The 21,532-nt window shown below is 33.3% G+C and overlaps 1 protein-coding gene across 1 annotated transcript in view; it reads right to left on the minus strand.

The window, feature by feature from the left end:
• Positions 1-21,532, minus strand: part of LOC145276968 (uncharacterized) — a 925,232-nt gene that overhangs the window by 292,887 nt on the left and 610,813 nt on the right. Inside the window, exon 9 of the mRNA XM_080128511.1 lies at positions 16,788-18,575. Coding sequence (XP_079984637.1) covers positions 16,788-18,575 — 1,788 coding nt within the window. The remainder of the gene's footprint in view (positions 1-16,787; positions 18,576-21,532) is intronic.

Below are 21,532 nucleotides of genomic sequence, written 5' to 3' on the forward strand. Positions count from 1 at the left end.
GTTATGATTAGTGGGTGTTCAAAGCTGTTATATTAACTGGCAAAAATTGAGATTGGTCGAAAGATAGTTGACTAACTATTTCGAGAGATCAACTTCTGTTTACTTCCATGTGCCCTCCACTCTCTCACTAACTTTACATTTTTTTAGATACAATAGAAAAATGAAAGCAATGAAAGGTTTGCCGTCATTGTTTTAAGTACAGCAACAATATATAACACCATGATTTTCCAACTACCTCATTCAAAATGGAAATGATTCAATAAAGAAGCTTTCCATATCACTCATTCTATTCATATGAACATATGATTATATTGATAAATCAATCTTGACCTGCCTAAGGCTCAAGCAAATTATGCATGGAAGGTGGCCAAAATTGTTTTCTACGTTCAAATGAATTATCAAACGGCTTTTTCTTTTACTTCTTTTCTGGCAATCCTGTTTGCTTTCGAATTTTTAATTTAGTAGCCATCTGAATTCTGGAAGAGTCTTAACATTAAAACACACACATAAAATAAATAGCACAGTACCAAAAGAACTTAAATTGGAAGAGTAAATTTTGAGTTGTAAATTCTATAGTTGAATAGTAATATATTAGCGTTTCGTATATATTGTTGCATTCTAAGATAAATAAAATTATAAAGATAAATTTTAGCTTCAAACTAAAACCTATCAAGATAATAAAAAGCTCAATAGACTAAATAAAGCAAATTGATGATGAAAAACATTGAATAAATTACAATATTAATGCATCAAAAATTCAATGAAGAAATTATAATAAAGAAAAATCTATAACACATTAGTTAATTGACTTGGGTTTTTTTTGTTTTTTTTTGCAAAGAGGACACCACTTATTAAAGCCCGGAGGCCACTTGAAGATAAGGGTTATTGGGTGTACAGTAGTCAATGGGATAATTTCTTACTAATCATTAGTAGTAGAAAATAGTAGGTAAATTGGATTATTTAATGGGACGGTTCATCAAGAATTTGTTTATGTTGGACTTGAAGACAACCAAATTGTAGTCAGCTGGAAAACAAACTAACAGAAGACAGTTCCGCAGGCGTGCAGTTCTGAGAAAGAAGTTTTGTTCATGGAATCTACGTTTAGGTTTCGGCACAGATAAAGAGTGGGGAAAATTATTGATAGTGGTTTCAGCTAGACGGGTGTTTTTTTGTGAAAGATTGGTGAGGGGGGAGCATAGATTGGAGCTCAGACGAGCACTTGCCATGGAAATAACGATAAAGCAGAGACAGGCTCGCAACGTCTCTTCTGTGGGAAAGAGATTGCAGGGAAGAGAAAAGCTACAAAGTCTGTTTTGAACTCTGTCAAGGGAGGATAAGCTGCTTCTAGCAGCTTATCCTGCCCAGATATGGCAACAGTACTCCATCATTGGCCGTACTCGGCTATCTATTTTTTTATTATAGTTAAAATGACTTTAAGTTCTGAAAATGACTTTAGGTTCACAAAATGTTTTTAGTTATAGTCGACTAATGTTTTCCCATGTTTTGTGTGTGACTATTATCGAAACTGGTGACAACTCAAAATAGTCCCTCCGCTTTTTTCTGTATATCTTTCTTGTGCATGTCTTTTATTATTATTATTACTAGTAGAGAGGAGGGGGCTTTGCCTGGTTTTAAAATATGCTTAAATATGATATTTTAATTTGTCCAGATCTCATATATATTATTCTAGTCGTGATTTCAAAAGTGAAAAGAAAGTATTTGGGTGCCATCAGCTAGAATCGAAATCGAAATCAAAGATGTAGCATTCAAAGCTGGTGACGTTACCACTGTACCAACGCGACACACATATGAACGGATTAAAAATAAACCAAGATGAACGTACAAAATGTATAACGATTTTTCAATTTTGATCCTTTTTATGACCTCTTAAAAACTATTTTAACTGGCTAAAGAACCTTAAAATAACGGTCCATAAAAAATCCAATCATTTGAGGCCGCTCTGCAAAAATATGGAGACATAAACAGACAGGCATACAGACATAGTGAGTTTAGATTATTATTATTATTATTATTATTATTATTATTATTATTATTATTATTATTGTTATTATTATTATAATTATTGTTATTTTTATTATTATTATTATTATTATTATTGTTGTTGAAAACACGTTTTTGCAAACTTTTTTATTAAGAATTGTTGAAAACAATTTCTTCAATCTTATTAACTCTAGTGGGGCAGGTTATCTCAATATTCCATAAGAATCTTTCCCTCAGTTATACAAGCACAAACAAGAAAGATTGTTTCAGCAATCTGCCCCATTAGTCATGAACTATTTAGTTTATGAAGCAATGCCAGCAATGGAACTGTGCATCACCAAAACAGTAATAAAAGACTTTTCTTTTTCATCTTTTGTGTTAGTTGGTGAATTGCTATTTTGGTTGATTTTGTGGAACTCGCGTAGATATTAAAGTCTTCTGCTTTCTTCAGCTTCTACTTTCTTTTTTTAATTTTAAATCTTCGATCATATCTTCTACTATATACTAAAATATAAACTCCAGGAATTATGAGAAAACCTGGAATATATCTATCACTGACGGTCTTCCATTATTAATGTTGATCTTCATAACAATAGATTCCATTAGAGTCTAATCCACACGATACTATTAGGTAACTTCTATACTACAAAACGTTGTTTTACACATAATAGAGTTCTATTTAGAAATATTATTAAACTAGACTTTTTTCCATTAAAAACGGGTACAAGTTATAGCCTGTTGCTTTAAAATGAGTGCTTTATGCCAAATCGATGGCTGAATATGATTAAATTGTTTCTTTTTTATTATTAAATACTAATCTCTATTAATCTTTAACTGTGCATCAAACGAACGCCATAATACTTAGTTTGCTGCACCTTATCATAACGGTCCATGCAAAATTTAAACCAGATCGACCCAGTAGTTTTAGAGAAAAAGTGCAATGGGCAAACAGGAGATTGACTAAGACAAATCTATAAGATAAATCTTGCCTGTCTGTTTAAATGTATGTATGTATGTCTGCTGAAAACTTTAGACAGAGATGACAAATTTTCACGAGATTAGTATCGTTTTGAATCTCCACCCTTTGGACAATAAATATCGAAAAATTGGCTAAACACATTAATTCTTTCACCCTTAACTAGGCACTTTTCTACAGGAAGAGGTCACTTTTTTCGCCAATATTTTCGAAAGACTAGCCTTAATTGAAACCTTCGTCACTTCCAGTTTGACAATGGACGCAACGGCAAAGACATCGCTTATTTTTTTCACATTGTTTTCTTCCTTCACGGTATGGGTTCGAGCCTGCCTGCCTACTACTACTTGATTTTTTTTTTTTTTTTTTTTTTGTTTTTTTTTTGCTCAACACACACCTCCAAACACCTGGGCAACGCCATGAACAGTATGTAGATATTTATGTCTACATGTTGTTGATAATGATTTACATGTTTTGAACTGGGATTATTATCCTCATCTTGTTTATTGTTATGTCCACAGCAATTCAGCTGTATGCTCTTCAGATGCCTTATAACATAATCTGTAACCTTCCTGAAAATTTTTAACTGAACCCTCTATTAAATCAGTCCTTTTGGTCCCCATGATTTTATTATGCTTGATGGATCCTCAGCTCATTTTATTAATGGTCAGTGATATCAGAGTTTTAACAAAGAAATTCTTGGTGTTCCTTAAAACGTTTTTTTTTTTTTTATAGAGGCAGCTGCCTTTGCCCTTGCACCCTGGAATGTTATACACGCAATTCTTAGTTGTAGAAAAGAGGAAACTCAGTGAAATCTGTACACCAAAGGGCCGTTTTAGAATATAGACCTGATGTTGTACTGATTACATATTCTCTGGATCTTCTCGGCCATTGCCACTAATCAATGATAAAGTGGCCATGGTTAGTTTTTCTTTTTCCTTTTTTTTTTATTTTCTAATGTTGCTGGTCTATTGGTGGCTGTTGCTGCTGCTGTTGCTGATATGTTTGCATGATAGTTTTTTTTAGGTTTTTCTTTTCTTATGAGGGCAAGGCGCTCTTTATAAGGATAATCATTTCTTGTTTGTACATGACTGGGTCAAAAGATTTATGGCTTCTTTGATGTCAACAACAACAAATGATCCTTACCCCCACCCCCAACCTTTTTATACATGAAGCAGAAAAATACTGGTCCCAGGACAGACATCACTTTTATGTCCCCCCCTTATAAAGATTTTAAAATCAAGCTATAATGCTGTTAAACTTTATGTCTAGAATTCTTATTCTATTTTTTTTTTTTTCATGAAAATCCGTTACATGATTTGATTAGAGAAAGGGCCTAAAATTTAAGGCTTAAATTTAAAGGCTCTTAAGAAACTGAAAGGTAGTGAATTTACTTAGGAGTCACCACTTATCAAGGCCCTAAGGCCACTCGAGGATAAGGGTTAATGAATATAAGATGAGAGTGTAGTAATTGTTAATAGTGTAAATTGGGTAGAATTGGATTATTTATGGGGACGGCACAACAAGAATTTGTTTAGATTGAATTTGAAGATTACCATGTTGTATTCAACCGGGAAGCAGGAGAGCGGAACAGTGATTCACAGGCGGGCAGTTCTGGGAAAGAAGCCTTTTACATGGAATCTTTGTTTAGATTTAGGCACAGATAGAGAGGGGGGTCGTTTATATAGTGGTTGTAGCTAGTCGAGTGTTTTTTTTGTGAAAGTTTGATAAGAGGGGACCATAGATTGATGTTCAGTTGAGCACTTGCCATGAAAATAACGATAGAGCAGAGACAGACTCGCAACATCTCTTCCATGGGAAAGTGGTTGCAAGGAAGAGAAAAGAGCGTCACCTACTAGGTTTCAAAGCCTGTTTTGAACTCTATCAATGCTTGATAGGGTGTGCCGGGCAGCTCCTACCCAGATGAAGCAACAGTACTCCATTTTAGAGGATACCTAGCTCTTATACAGATATCTTTGTGTATCTTATGTAGTTTCTGATTTTTATGCAGACAAACATAACTGCCCTATAATAGATTACTTACTATTTCACCATTGTCATATACAGAGTATCGATCTGAAAAGAATTATTTTGTTTGCTTTTATCTTTCCAGTTTGAGCTTAAATAAGTTTTATAAGAATTCTACAAACTGTCAATATTTTGACAGAATTTTTTTGAGATGCCGATTGATGATCACGACTTATTGGAATTATTCTGTCCTCAGCTTGAATGTTTTTCTCACAACGTTTTAACTGATGAAACCTTAAGAACCTGTGGCATAATGGATAAAGTACTTGGAAAAATTCAGTTCCAACGGACATTCTTCTGAAGGTTAAAGGTTCAATCCTCAGTGCAGGCAATATTAAGAATACCATCACAAATTACTTAAGTCTTCTATCGAATCATGGCTGATGGAACGAGAGCATGCTACCCCAGTGGATTAAATAAAGGGTTCTGTTTGATATTCTGTGCTGAAGAGGTTGGTTACATCAACCAAAACATTGTGAAAATAAAACTCAAGATAAGAACAGTGGTCTGAAGAATACAAATAATATATTTTGACTGAAGTTAACTATTTCTTCGTATTATTTTGGATTCTTTGGACTTCTGTTCTCATCTTGACGTTTTTGGGGTTTTTTTACAAAGGAATCGCCAATTATCAAGGCCCAGAGACCACTCGAGGATAAGGGCTAAAGATTGTACAATGGTTAAAAGGACAATATCATAGTAATCATTAGAAGTGTAAAGTTGGTAAATTCAATTACTTAAGAGAAACGGCTCATCAAGAACTTGTTTAGGTTGGACTTGAAGACAGCCATATTGAAGTCAGCTGGAAAGCAGGTAAACGGAAGAGAGTTCCACAGGTGTGCAGTTCTAAGAAAGAAGCTTTCTTTTATTTTCACAACGTTTGATGTAATCTTTGACCATCTTCAGGTGTATCTTGTTTACCTTTGAAATCTGTCAAACTCAGGAATTCTGCACAGAATTTCGAACGGAACCTTTTATTGAATCATTGGTGGTAGGATGCTCTTGTTCCATCAACAATGATTAGGTAGAAGTTTTAAGCAATTTATAATTGTATTTTGACTGTTGTCTGCACTGAGGATTGAACCTTCAACTTCCAGAAGAGTGTAACTTTACAAAAGAACTAGTGCATTTGCAGAGAAGTTACGATGATATTTTTAAATATTATTTTCAAGTTAAATTTAAGTTTTACAATAACTTTTATTAAATTGTTCATTGAAAGTGCAGAATAAAAAAAAACACCCTCCACATGTTAAGAATGGGTTTTAAAATAATAACATTATTTCAGCACTCTAACTTCTCCATATAAGTACCACTGAATCTTGTGGACTGTAACGTAGTGAAAATAACACTCAAGATGAAAACAGTAGTCTGAAGAATCGAAATAATGTAAATAATTCTCATCCCAAAAATTCAGAAACGTTAGCCATTTTTTATTGTCAAGTTTGAGTAGAGTTTAAATTGGTAGGGTTAATCCTTTCATCTGAATGTGTTATTGAATATATTGATTATCTTACTAACAATGATCTTGATAAAGGCAGAGAAACAACACAAAAGGCACCTTCTCGGATACAAAAGGGAAGTTCTATGTACAATACCTTTAACATAGTAATGTTATGTCTTGTATTCTTTATTGGAATGATAATAGAAAATGCCTCATAACTTATTGCTTAGCAACCTTCTGGAGACTAAGTATTATTAAAATAATCGCAATGTTTATATGGTTTATTAAACTTGGTTGAAAATGAATAGAATGCAACCAAGATGCATCCACCATATTTATTTGCAGGGTCGGAAGACTGGGGTTATAGGACAGTTTAGTTTACATCAAAGTAAAATGTTAATATGGGTCTTGACCTATTGGGTTGCAAGGTCATGTCAAGTTACAGTTTCATCTATCTACTTAATAAAATTGATTGTCTGTCAGTCTGTGTGTGTGTTTGAAACCTTTGGACATGAAAAATGATAGATATAAAAAGCAGATATTTGGCAAGAATGATCTCTTTACGTTTGTTTTTATGCAGCCAATCTTGATGCCATGATGCATTTGCCAAATTAGATTTAACTACTTTATGTTCTGACATTTTTCAAGCAAAACAACTGTCAGTTGATTAAACATTGTGGTTTTTAAATTTCGGTAAATATTACCTTACGCCACAACAGAACACAGACCACTCTAATTTGTTTTGTTATTTCTAGAGGTATTCGAGGTCGCTGACAACGAATCTGATAATCAAACCTGCCGCAAATTTACCGTTTGCATGGTATAAACCCCTAGACCTTGGGACTCTTTTGTGCCATTTCACCGCCTTCGGTAGTGTTTTTCTTACATAATATGTTCGCATGTGAATGGGCGTAGTGGGGTGTCATATTACATCGCGTAGGAATCTTTCAAATAAGAAAGTTAAAAAAAAAAATATGTGTTTTTTTTAATTTATCAAAAAATAAAGTTTTCACGGGCGGTTTGCAAAAACATAACCACTAAACATATTTTTATGTTTTTCGTTCTTTTTTTTTGGGGGGGGGTATTCCATTAACAAGTGCTTCTGCAGTTTAATTAACCGTTTTTCCGTAAGTAGTGGGCCGACATTTACCATTTCACAAAAATTCTGTTTATGTTTGGTGATTATGTTTTGGTAAACCGCTCGTGAAAACTTTTTTTAGATCAATTAAAAAGCATTATAACTACGTAAGACAAAAAAAAAGAAATAAATAAACCGCATTTTTTTTTTTTTAAATACCCTCGACAAACTCAACAAGTAGCAAAATCCCACCCCACTGTAGAGATCTCTAGACTAGATGCTGTAAAGCCTTTTACTGGAATAGCTTTTTCCCTGACTGTACTGACATGCAGAAATTTAAGTGTAATGTAAACAAACATCTTGCTACCCAGCTCCCTAAATAGTATTCTGCAAATCTGGTCCCAAATAGTAGCCACTCATGACTAAGTGACTCTGTGCCTTTGGACATAAAATGACAAAAAAATGAACATGATTTGCTTGTCCACCTTCCACATTCCACATTTTCCAATATCAAAAACCAATACTAATTATAAATCTGCATACTCTAAAGATAGTTTATAGCAACACAAAACATAACATGCTCTTTCTAGTGCCATTAATGGGTTTATCAATGAAGAGCTATATAGTTAATTTCTTTTCCTTTCATCTCTTATGAATGGTATCAATAGTTCTGTGCTGTTTCTTTAAAAACACACACAAAAAAAATGAAAATCTTGTGGACATAGTCTAATAGTAATATACTACATTCCAATTTGTGCTTCTGCTTTACCTAAATAATAATGGACTCTTCCTTTCATAAATGTGTGCCAGTTAGCTAAATCAGTAAACTTTTTTCTTTTGTCTGGTAAAAAAAAATATTGCTTTGTTACTAGATAAAACTTTGTGTTTCCAACAAATGCAGATGTTTAAATCTAATAACAATTTTTACTAGATGCTCAAATGACTGATTCAACTTTTTTTATACCAATGAGCCAAAACTGATCAGTGTCAAAAGTAACTCGAAAATAAGGGTTGAATTTTATTTTTTTATTTAATACTTAATTTTTTAAATAAAATTATGTAGTTTGCTTAAAGCGTTGTGAGTAATATGTATATATAAGAATCATAGAAGACTATCACAATGCAAGAAATGGATATATGTTGATGTTGAGAATGAAAAAACAAAGTGATTTTTATTTTTAAAATTCTTATAGTAAATCTTGATTAGTTAAAATTTTACCCTAAATCTAATGTATGACCATATATATATATATATATATATATATATATATATATATATATATATATATATATTAAAGTAAAACCTTTTTATCAAATAATTCATTCATTCAAGTGCGTGGTATAGACATTGATGACTATGACTGTCTATCTCTCTCCCTTGAGGCATTCTTGAATTCATTGTTTGCTCATCATTCACAACCCCACTCATGCTGTTTCTCGAAAGTGGTTTTGATGTATTGCCACATCTTTCTTTGCAGTTGTACAAACAGTAAGTTGCAGTTTCTTTCTGTACGAGTAGTGCCTATACTGGGCGAGTGTCCTGAGCATTGTGCCCAAAGGGATCTTCTACCAAGCACAACAAAATACTAAACCATGAACAAAATTATTCCTAATTGTTTCCATTTTACATCAGTCACCTGCTTCAAAAATCGAAAAGAATTCGATCTTAAAAATAGTCTTTCTTCTCTTACAGATAAAAAGAATTTTTACAAGGGAATATTTTACGTTACACCCGTGTAATCTTAGCCGGTGAAAAAGGCATGCTCCCAGTTCCAGACCCGTATCGAGGCGATGATTGATGCTGAAGGCGGCCACATTAAATAGATGTCATCGCTACTGCATAATCAAGTTACCTGAATTGATTTTTTTCAATAAAAGTTTTAAAATAAAGCTGTAGTGTTTTTCTCTTTAGAGCGACAAATCTATCATTCCACCCTCTATATACATGCACGTGTGTGCATACATGTATCTATATATATGTGTGCGTGTATATACGTATCTCTATATATGTGTGCATGTATTTTCTTTGTACTAGTGCATCAACACTTATGAAGGCCTAAAGCTCATTCCAAGATGAGGATTACTAAGTTTGTTGGATGGTGAGAAAATACTTTGAGGATTATAGCTCAATAGTTAAAACTGATCAGAAGACGATGGCTCAACAATAATTTGTTAACATTAGACTTAAAAATTAATATGTTGTAGTCTGCTGGGAAGTAGGTCTGTGGATTAGGGTCCAGATGAGCAGTTTTCGGACATGAACTTTGCTCATGGAAGTTCGATTTAGTTTTAGGTACACAGAAGTAGAAAGAAAAATTAGTAGTAGGTAGACGAGTTTTTGCTGTAACTGTTTTACGGAATAGGGACTGAAGATTAGAGCTCATTTGAGCACTTACTTTGAAAATAACGATAAAACATCTCTTTTGGGATGAAAGAGGCTGCTGGAAAAAGAAGAGGATATCCCCACCTAGATTTTGAAGTCTATTTTGGACTCTATCTTATCAAGTAACAGCTTCCCAGATGTGGCAGTTGTACTCCAACTTAGGAAAAATATTATTTTACATAAAATTTGTAAAAAAATTATTTTTAATAACTATTTTCACCTGGCAACTTATCAAAGAAACAACAAAAAGTGGTTATCATTTTTAAAGTTAAGACTCAACACACAGATCCAAAATTCTGCTGTTAGGAAGGAGTCATAACTTTAAAAATTACATCACTTCTCTTACATATTTTTTATTTATAACATTTAAATAAATATAATTTCATTGCAGTTGCTATGAGCTAGAGCCTCATCCAGATGTTGAATGGAATGGTATGAAGATTACTAGAATCCCGACGAAGATTATTATTATTATTAAAATTTTAAAGAAAGTTGACGGCCCTTATCAATGAGAAATCAATGATAAACGGCTGTTGTGAAAATGCAGAGCTAGTTTCAATGATTAAAAGAAGCAGAGAATACTTCAAATTTGGAGAGACTGGTCACTCAAGCTCCACAGGACATCTCACCTGTTTTTGTCAGTGAGCAATCAGTGATACAGCATAAATTTAGAGGGGGATGATCTCTTCACCTCCCTTCTACTCCTCTCATACTGAAGAGATGTTGCAAGTCTGTTTGCTCTGTCGATACTTTTATGGTCGACTCCAATCTATGGTCCCTCCCCAGAAAACGTTCACGACAAATACTCACCTAGCTAAAACAACCACTAAAAACTTTCCTCACTACCTATCTGTAGCCAAACTAAACGAAAATTCCATGAGCAGAGTTTCTTTAATGCAATACCTTTTGTCTGCTTCCTGGCTGATTATAACATGGTCATCTTCAAGTCTAATAGGAATAAATTTCTATTGAGTTGTCCATTTAGATAATATAGCCCTATCCAAGTTCCACCATATCTGATCTTGTCTCATCATCTACCTAAGACTTAAACTTTATCCTTAAGTTGCCTCCGAGCCTTGATAAGTGGTAACCCTCCAAGTAAAAAATAATTATTAAATAAAAAAAATAATAAAATACTGATGAGAGGTTCCTATTATTTCTTTATGGAAATAATGATTGCAATTGGGTCATCTTCATATCAAATGTCAAAAAAAAAAAAAAATGCTGTCAAAAACTGCCCCATAAGTAATCAATTCATACCATTGATCAGTGTCGTTACTTCCATAGTATTCCTCATCTTTCAGCTAACAATAATTTCAATGTCATTAACCATTACCCTCGAGTGGCTCTATGATGATACAACAGCAAAAGAAAAAACTTCACTCCACAAAAAACGAAGCCTAACGTATGCTCTACTCCTCTGGTAGACAGACAACTGTGACCGCCTCCAAACAGCACCCCCCCACACACACACACACAGAAAACGAAGCCACGATCGGCTAGTGCCATGAACATTAGACATTTTCCAAAAAAATAATGTCTAAGTTTAACCACTGCTTACTACAAAGGGTCAACAGAGTTTCAACTGCTATTGCTTTCCATTTTCTTACTGATGAATTATTGAATATATTGATTAGTCTGAGGACAATGATGTTGATTAAGGCAGGGGACCATCACAAAAGACAACTCTTCTGGTACAAAAGGAAATTCTATACAATGCTCGACCATAATAATGTACAATGCGTCTAACATTCAGTGCATAGTAATTTTCTCTTGATTAACGATTATCGGGATAATGACAATATCGACAAAGCCCTGTTACCATTGCTTAGCAACCTGCAGGCTATTAACTGTTGTGACAATAATTATAATTGTTTAGTTGGTTTATTAACCTTTCTTGAAAATGTTTAGGAAGCAGACATCATATATATATATATATATATATATATATATATATACACATATATATGTGTGTGTGTATGTGTGTGTTGCTGATTAAAAAATATTTATGCAAATATAATCAACAAGAAAGTATTTTTTAATAAAAAAAACATTTTTTATTGCCTCTAAATAGCACTATTTATTATTGACCACTATTATCTAAATACAGTAAAGATTCTCTTGATTTTTTTAGCCAATGGATACAAACTTTACCTAGATTAATATTTAGACGAATTTTAGTAGACAATACATCTATACTCGAACATGCTACCAATAACCGTAAACTAGAAATATTAGAAGCATTAACACAAAAATAAGCTAATATTAATAAACTAAATTGTACTAATAGTAAAAACGTCATAAAATGCCTGTAAAGTGAATAAAATAACTTAATGTAAAATATTAACAAATGAAATAACAATAAAATATACAGAAATACATAATTCATAATTAATAATAATAAAACTTCTTTAACTTGTTTCAGAACTAGTTCGGTTAATTATCCCAGATTCAGGAGTACTTGGGTCTACAATAAATATGAGCAAAGAAATTAATTCAGAAAATTAAAAGGATCCAAACTAAAATCAGCAGACAAAAAATGTCTATTTAATTCAATGAAATATACCAAAAAAAAAAAAGATTGATATATTTAACAATTTTTTTGTTGTTGATTTTTTTTAAAACGATATTGAGTTTAGCGTCTTCACCTTGAAGATCGGATGTTTTTTTTAGAAATTGCCCAATTTTTTTTTTATTTTGGACGTAAACAATATTTTTATTTATTTATTTATTTTTAAAACAGTAATCTACGTACATGCATGTTTCAGCGTAGCTTGACTGTTATTAGGACTCACTGAAGAGGGGTAGGGCCCCGAAACATGCATGTATGTAGATTACTGTTTTAAAAATAAATAAATAAATAAAAATATTGTTTACGTCCAAAATAAAAAAAAATGGGCAATTTCTAAAAAAAACATCCGATCTTCAAGATGAAGACGCTAAACTCAATATCGTTTTAAAAAAAAAATCAACAAAAAAACTATGTAAATATATATAAACGATAAAAACTAAACAGTAAATCGTCTATGGCATCATATAGCGTAATGGGTAAGACGCTGGACTGAAATACATAAGGTCCAGAGTTCGAGTCATAATAACAGTCAAGCTACACTGAAGAGGGGTAGGGCCCCGAAACATGCATGTATGTAGATTACTGTTTTAAAAATAAATTATATATATATATATATATATATATATATATATATATATAAACAGTAAACAAGCCAAAAACTACATGGTCTCCTAATTTCAGCCTCTGGCCTGATGTAAAAGATCAGGGTAAAACAGCCAAATGACACCGTTTCATGACAAACGATGCATTAATTTGAATTCAGAACCATCCAAAATTCCTATTTAGACATAAGTATGAATGTTTAAAGAAAAAGAAAAATTAGCATCAAAAGTGGTGGGTTTTTTGGGGATTTTTTTTTTGCCCCTAAACACCTCGGGGCTCAAGCTCCACAATTTTCCCAGCATAAAATATTATGTTTCCAAATGTATATGGTTATATGGTCTTTGTTTTCAGCATATTTAAGGGTCGGAAAAGATTCTATTGTGAGAACAACTACCAAGGTGACAGCGATAGTCCAAACAATCAAAATTAATACCAATCCTCATCTCAAAAAAAGTAAAACAATTTATCTAATCAGAATGCACCAAATTCATAGAAATTTTGTTCAAATGAAAAAGAAATAAATTTGAAAACTTTAGAAAACCGAGTAATGCTCATACACTTTTGTTATTAATAACAAAAGTTATGAGCATTACTCTGTGAAAAAAAGTGAATAATTTGCAGGATTGCCGCATTAATTCCTATTTCAGTCATATGAATTCTTAAGAGTGAAATGATTTTGGCATTTCTTCCAAGCAAATTATCTCTACTTAAACCATGTTTGTAATAATAATAAAAATGAGAACTTAAAAAGAGTAAGTTATAGCGAGTTTGGCACTTATGTATGACATAGATACAGTTGCCAGACTATGAGTATTTTTCCAGGCTAAATATTTAAGAAAAAAAGACCAAATTCAAAAAAGAACCCACACTTTTTGCGGTCAACAGGCAATTGGTGTTTCTAGATTATTTGAGTGAACGAAATATTGAATTTCATGTAAAACAAATTGTGTCTTGGCCTTTGGCCAAGATCAAAGTGTAGTATCTGTTCTACATAATTGTCATAGCGAAAATAGTAAGATATCTAAAAATTACAAAAAATGAGGAGATAGAAAATTAATTATTAATAAAAAAGAAATTTGTAAAATTGGTGTTTATGAGCGAAATGTGACAAAAATAACATGTACTTTTGCATTTAATGACCCGACGTTAATATTTAGAAACCTATTATTTAACATGGGGAGGGGAGAGTGTTTTGTAAATATGCTGTACTTTTACCTAACAATTTAATAAAAATGATATCGTAAAACTTGAATTTAACTTGTAATTTCTATTTAACAAATAAAGTGGGTCGTTAAATGCAAAAGCACCAAATAACATTCATTTTATCAAAATATAATTGTAAAAACATTTATTGTATCAAAATATAAGGCACTTATGCATTATACAAGCAGGGCCATTTTGTTTTGTTGGGTTGAATCACCGATAGGGGATGCAACTTTTCAATCTAATTCAACAATGACAATAATTAAAATTATATATTTTGTAATAGTTTTACTTTAATTCAAACAATTGTTTAAACAAAAAATATTTTTTACTAAAGTTATGGTTTTCAGTAGTAAATAAAAAACGAAGAATTTATTTTTGCTTTTTTTTTATATAAATAAAGCATCGTAATTTGTAAAAATAAAAAAAATAAAATAATTTTTACAGGCACATTACGAAAAAAGCCCTAAAGGCAGTATTAATGAATTCGATATAATTTGAAGAAAAATTAATTTATCGAACTACCGATATTACCATTGAATTAGGCATTGTTTATTTAATATTTTCACACAAAAAAAATATAATAGCAAAAATATTTCTACTTTTTTTTTTTTTAAATTACAGATTTCGCATAATTTTTATATGCAAGATTTTAATAATTTTGTTGCTTGCAAGAATGTGAAACTTTCAGCCTAACATAATTTTTATATAATCTCAAACAATAATTTTTAAAAAAAATTAATTTCAAAACAGGAACATGAAAAATAATTAAATTAAAAAATGATAAAAATTGATACAAATGATCAAAATGTATGGATGCACGTCTGGGGAAAAAAAAAGAAATCTGACACCCCTACCTCCTTTTACTATCATGACTTCATTTTGAAACAGCGTTTTGATTGGCTGAAATTTTGGGCTTCTGTATATTTATGTTTACAAACCTTTATCAGTTGCATTTTGCTGAACGGCATAATTACTTGCTTTTTGAGGGCTAATTAATTAAGCTGTATTTTGTATAAACAGGGTTTTTTTTTTTTAATTTAATTCAATATCTTAGGACTTTACTTTCTTTGAAATAGACCCAGAAAACTAATATTTATCTTTTAAAGGATTTTTACAATGAATTTATTTAACTTCAAAATTTAGCTGAATTTGGTTAGCTCGCAGTGAAAACATTTTCATAACTTCTTTTTTTTTTCACGTGTACAAATATTTTTTTCCTTTAGGAAATTAACTTTATTCTCTAATCTTTCAAATGCAAAACTAAGTCCCCCTATTTTTCCCTCCCATTTTTTGGCCGTACCTAGCACTTGGATACAACTGATTTGAGCAGTGATGACCCTCTTCAGTTATAGGAAAAGTATGAGAATTGTGTTGACATTATATCTGCAATAATCTCACAGATGAAAATATGGGGTTTATGGTCTGGTGAGTGTGAAACCCATTCAGGATTACACCTCCTACTGATGAGATAATCACCAAAATATCCCCCTATATCACTGAATGGCAATGAAACAAATACTGTTGAATATTCATGACAAACTCAGTGTACAAGCCAGGCATAGACAGGAGTTTATTTGTACCAAATAAGGTTGCATTAAAACTAACTTTAAAAAGAATTTTCTTTTTTGGCCAAAAAATATATATAAATAACATTCATAAGATACTTAGAATATGCAACTTTGTTTTTCATTGACACTAAAAATTAAATGGATTTCTTTTAATCAATTGTTTTAATATAATTAAAGATTAATTTGCTACTTAAATTCATAGAATAAATATATAAAAATAATGCATGGGTGCACAAAGATCTGATTCACTGTTTAGGTAAATAATTTTTTTAATCACATTTCTGGGTGATTTACAGACTAAATATGAATTTATAAAGATACCAATGTAATACCCGTCCCAGGACGGATATAAGCAATAAATGCAACATTAGTTTTAAATTTTCATGATTTGTTTTTGTTTGGGATGTATGTTTTACTTTCGGTGATGCCCCCCCTCTAAATGGAAAAGTTTACAAAATTAATAAATAATGTGCTTATGTTACTCACCTTCTTGACTATAATACATATTCCATAATTCATAATAAATTCAATGCGTGTACACACCAATCCTTTTAAAAATGTATCACTCAATATACCTCCAAATTTGATGTAGAGCAATTCTTTTCTCTGTACTTAATGCAGAATATGGGCAATGCTATATTTTAGATCGGATTTTCAACTTAAATTCAATTTTTATGGTATATTTTGTTCATTAAATTAAGTGAAAGTACAGAATAGTTAAAAAAAAAAAAAACGATTTCTCTTCATGTTTAAAAATGAGTTTCTAAATAATGTTATCGTGCCCATGTTACTCACAATGTTGTCTAGAATGTATATTCCAAAATCCACAATGATTGAACTGTGCATAGATATATATAAATATATATACATATCTAACTTTATATAGAGAGAAGCTATACAAACAATTTATCATTATAATAGAAAAATAACTTACCATCTACGCCTCCGGGCAAGTTAAACTCAGCAGACAGGGGTCGGCTACCGATATCATGCAAGATCTTTCGAGATCTTGTTGTGATATCATCCAACAGAGGCATGGCAGGTGTATAGTCACTTGCTGGGCTGTTATCTGTGTCTGATGAAAACTGATGCTGGTGAAGTTCCCTCGTCGGCATAATATCCATGTCAGACCTGTTGATATCTGGAAGGGTCACACTACCGGAAATACCAGCCGGATGTAACCCTTGGGGTATATTGGGTATAATCACTGGACCTGAATCACTTCTGTTCATTAGATTAGGCGAAGACGGATAAACCTGCGATTGGCTTAAACCAGGATCGTAAGGTGGGTATGACCCATACGTAGAGTACTCATCATAAAGCTGACGTCGGGCAAGCTCTTGCTTGTGGGCTAAATATTCTGTGGAGCTGTAGTTTGCCTGGGCTTGGTAAAGTTCCTGGACTCGTTTAGCATCCATGCTTTCTGATTTGCGAATGTCGTGAGTGCTTTGGACAAAGCGATCTAACTGGGGTGGTAGGTCATCATCTAGAGGCTTAATGATACCGGTTGGCACGTGTCGTGGACTTGTGGAGTAGGCATACCGTCTTGGAATGTCGTCATAACTGTGAGTAACTGCCTGGCGGGCACGAGAGAGGCGTATAAGTTCGTGTTGTAGACGCGCCGTCTCCTCTAGTTGTTTCTTCCTCTTCTCAATTTCGTACTGAAGGATCTGTCGTTTCTCCTCTTTTGTCCGCTTTTCCTCATCATCCGAGAAGTAGGTTGGGGTTTTCAGGTGTCCTGCTAGACCATCAGCAAGGTAAGATTCGGAGTGACTGCTCGAAAGGGGAGCAGATGTCGATAAATACTGTGTGCTATCCGCTGCGTGAATCCGCTCAGAAGACTGAGCGCGACCAGTATAGAACATTTTGGCATAAGCTGAGGGCTTTATTTTCTTGTATGCTGAATTTATAGTATCTCCAATAGGTTCCGAACGCGTACTCTCTGTATCACTGAGTCCTGACTGAGAGCTATCATCTGCAGAGTACTTTGAGAACTTTCCTTCCAGACCTTCGGTGGCACCACGTGCCTGGAAGTCAGCCTCAATATCCTTGTCCTCTTTGATGGGTGAAAATTTAGCAATCATTGGGTCGGACGCTTGCCGGCGGTGACGGGAACGTCTTGGAACGATCTGCGGAGATGAACGCACTGGCGCCGTAGTTGACTTGTCAAAAGAGGATGATGTCACGAGACCGCGCCCGTTTCTTGGCAAAGTTCTGGACTTGTGACCAGATGCCAGCAAAGCAGCAGCTCGTGAGTCCAGTTTTGACTCTAACTTTAGTTCCTCAATTTGACGTTCCAGTGCATGTATTTCTTCGAGTTCTTCGATCTTCCGCCGCCGACTTTCCGTTACTTTTCTCAACTCATCTTGGAGCCTCCTTTTAAGCGATTTCATGGCCGTGCTGATGGGAATACCGTAGATCCCAACCAGGGAGTCGATGATCTGATCATTATCATCTTGTGTGAAATCATCTGACAAGGAACCTGAAGAGGTTACATGCAGATGCCACCTTCTATCACTAACCTTCTGCTCGGCAGTTGAGGATGAAGATGCCACCATTGACTTGGCATCGTGTTTTCCTACCGCCGGTTTCTCACTTGATTTCCTTCCGTTCACAGCACCTGATTGTCGTCCTCCATTACCAGTTCCCATCCGGGGATTGGATGGGATTGGGACCTTCATAGAGCCCCCGTCAGGTTGCCTGCCATTGCGTCCATTGCCACCTTTCAAAAGGAAAAAAAAAAAAAAAAATTCAATTAATTATTGAACACAAAAAAAACTTCAATACTAATGGTATATTTTTAAACAGTTAATAACAGGGGATTATATTATTTTTTTTTTTACTAATAAGTCACCACTCATCAAGGCTAAAAACCACTCAAGTTTTGTCAGTTGAAAAATAAAGATTCTTATGAGAGAATTGAGAAGGATTAATGAACTGAACCATGTTTGTTCAGCTAAAAAAATGGTTTATATAAAAAATCTGTTGATATTATATTTGAAGATTTGAAGATGCTGTAATATGCATGGAAGCAGTTCCATGGTAATGTGTTCCATAGACAGGAAGATTTTACTGATTTTTATTTTATTTTTTTTTTTACATAGGAGTCACCACTTATCAAGGCCCCGATGCAACTCGAGGATAAGGGTTACAGTAGTAAATGGAACAATATCATAGGAATCGTTAGCAGTGTAAATCTGGTAAATTGGATTACTTAAGAGGAACGGCTCATTAAAAACTTGTTTACGTTGGACTTGAAGACAGCCATATTGTAATCAGCTGGAAAGCAGGCAAACGGAAGACAGTTTCACAGGTGTGCAGTTCTAAGAAAGAAGCTTTATTCATGGAATCTACATTTAGGTTTAGGCATGGATAAAGAGTGGAGGAAATTATTGATAGTGTATTCAGCTAGATAAGTGTTTCTTGTGAAAGTTTGGCGAGGGTTGGGGGCATAGATTGGAGCTCAGACAAGCACTTGCCATGAAAATAATGATAAAGCAGAGATAGGCTCACAACGTCTCTTCTGTGAGAAAGAGGTTGTACTACTAGGCTACGAAGTCTACTTTGGATTCTGTCAAGGCAGCTCCTGCCCAGATGTGGCAACAATACTCCATCCTCTGACATACCTAGCTCTTATATAGGTAGAGAATTGCATCAGCAGTGAGATATCTACTGGATCGATAGAAAGATCCCACCATTTTTCCAGTGACCTTGGCAACATATTTGATATACATGTTTCATTTCAGACCAGGAGTAAAGGTCAAACTCAGAAGCTTGTCAAAACATGGAGCCTCCCCAACTAAAACCTTTTCGGCTAACACTCTTCAACATGCACTCTTCAGTATAGTCAGAACTTAAGGTTGTTTTGTTTTACAGCATATCAACCCTTTTTGGGTTATTTAAAGCATAAGTCAATTAAGTTTTTCTGCTATAATGTGTAATTATCAATCAAATACTTATTGAAATCAAACCTGAAATTCTAAAAGTCTTATTTAAAAAAAATAATTCATGAAATTAAATTTGCTAGAATGCATTTCTATTTCTTTATAAACATATAGTTTATGATCCTTTGAAATTTCAAAGGATATTGAGAACATTTAAAATTTCAAATAAAAAGTAATATCTGGTTTTAAAATTCACATAAATAGGTTGTCTCAAAAAATCTACTCACATTTCGAATAACGATAAAACCTTTATTTATGAACATAGAGTAAATCAGAATAGAAGACAAACGTAATTGAAGAATCATGTTCGCAAATGTTCAAATTGATGACTATTATTGTCAGACAATGCTGATAACATGCGCCACGTGATTCCCAACATCATGAAGCAGGTCATTGCAGCGCATTTTTTTTTTTTAGACATTCTGTGTTTTTAAGTTTTGCAAGAGATTTACATCTTATGGAGATTAAAATATTACAATAACAAAACTACTTCACCACTTATCAAGGCCCGGAAGCCACTCAGGGATAAGGGTTATTGCAAGTACATTAAGTTAGTGAGGAGATTTGCTGAAGTGTTTACTTAAGGGGGCGGTTCATTAGGAATTTGTTAACATTGGACTTGAAGACATCCAAGTTGTAGTCCGGAGGGAAGCAGGCAGACGGAACAAAACTATAACAATTTGTTCAATTTAATAACCAATCAATACTGTAATAAATAAATTTTCCATCTAAAATATTTATAAAAAATATAATAATTCGAAAAAATAAATACATAAATAAAAGCGGCATAGTGTTAAAAAAAAATGTTTACGGAGTGAGTAGGGGTAAAAAAAAAAAAAAAAGTAAAAAAGACTCCCAGGCAATGTTAGGTAGGTATAACTAGTTTAAAATAATAAAACATCAACCACTCTTTCTTGACCTTTGGGTTTGATTTATATGTAGTATATGTTCTATCCTCGGTCTGTATAACTAAATCTTTCTAGACTGAGGTGATCTTAATTTTTGTGCATTTTTGGGGAGCTGCATTTTGCCGCCACATCAAAAACTGACCTTGTATATTATTGACATTTGGTTTACTTTCGGCAGCCTAGCAACTCTTGCTTCCCTTATTTTGTCATTTAGTCCTCACATTCCATGAATGATGTTTCTGCTAAAGGGGGAAGAATTGCCGTTTTCTGAGTTGGAATCTGTTCATCTAATACTTATCATTAATTAGTTTTTGGCTTTAAAGTAGTAGTATTTTTTTTAGCTTCTCACATCAAATGTCTCCAAGTTTTGTCTGTAGCGATTTCCATAAAAAAATTTTTTCAAAGGTAAACAAATAAAAATCTGCCCTTGTAGGGCGCAAGTAAATAGAAAATCAATTTTAACTGCTTCAGTGTAAAATGAACGTTCTGTCGCACCTACACAATCCTGATGTTTTCACTAGAAAAAAAAAACAAAAAAACTACTGCATGCTTTCAAGTCCATTATGCCTGCACAGGTTTGAGAGATTCCAGTGACAAGCTCGATGATACCTTATTATGCTTATTGTAAGAGCTTTGACAAAGGTAGAAGCAAGTTATATTGCAATGCTGGAAAAATATGGACGAGAGAGAATCACTTGAGGTTATTCAGGGAAGAATACTAACATTAGCATCCACTAAGAAGGCCATTAGTGAGTCATGTTCATCTGCAGACAATGTGATGAGAGATGATTGAACAAGATATAATAAAGAACCACATGGACGTGATG

Source organism: Euprymna scolopes, chromosome 5 (assembly GCF_053919585.1).
Source record: "Euprymna scolopes isolate OS-2025 chromosome 5, ASM5391958v1, whole genome shotgun sequence".
Lineage (NCBI taxonomy): Eukaryota > Metazoa > Mollusca > Cephalopoda > Sepiida > Sepiolidae > Euprymna > Euprymna scolopes.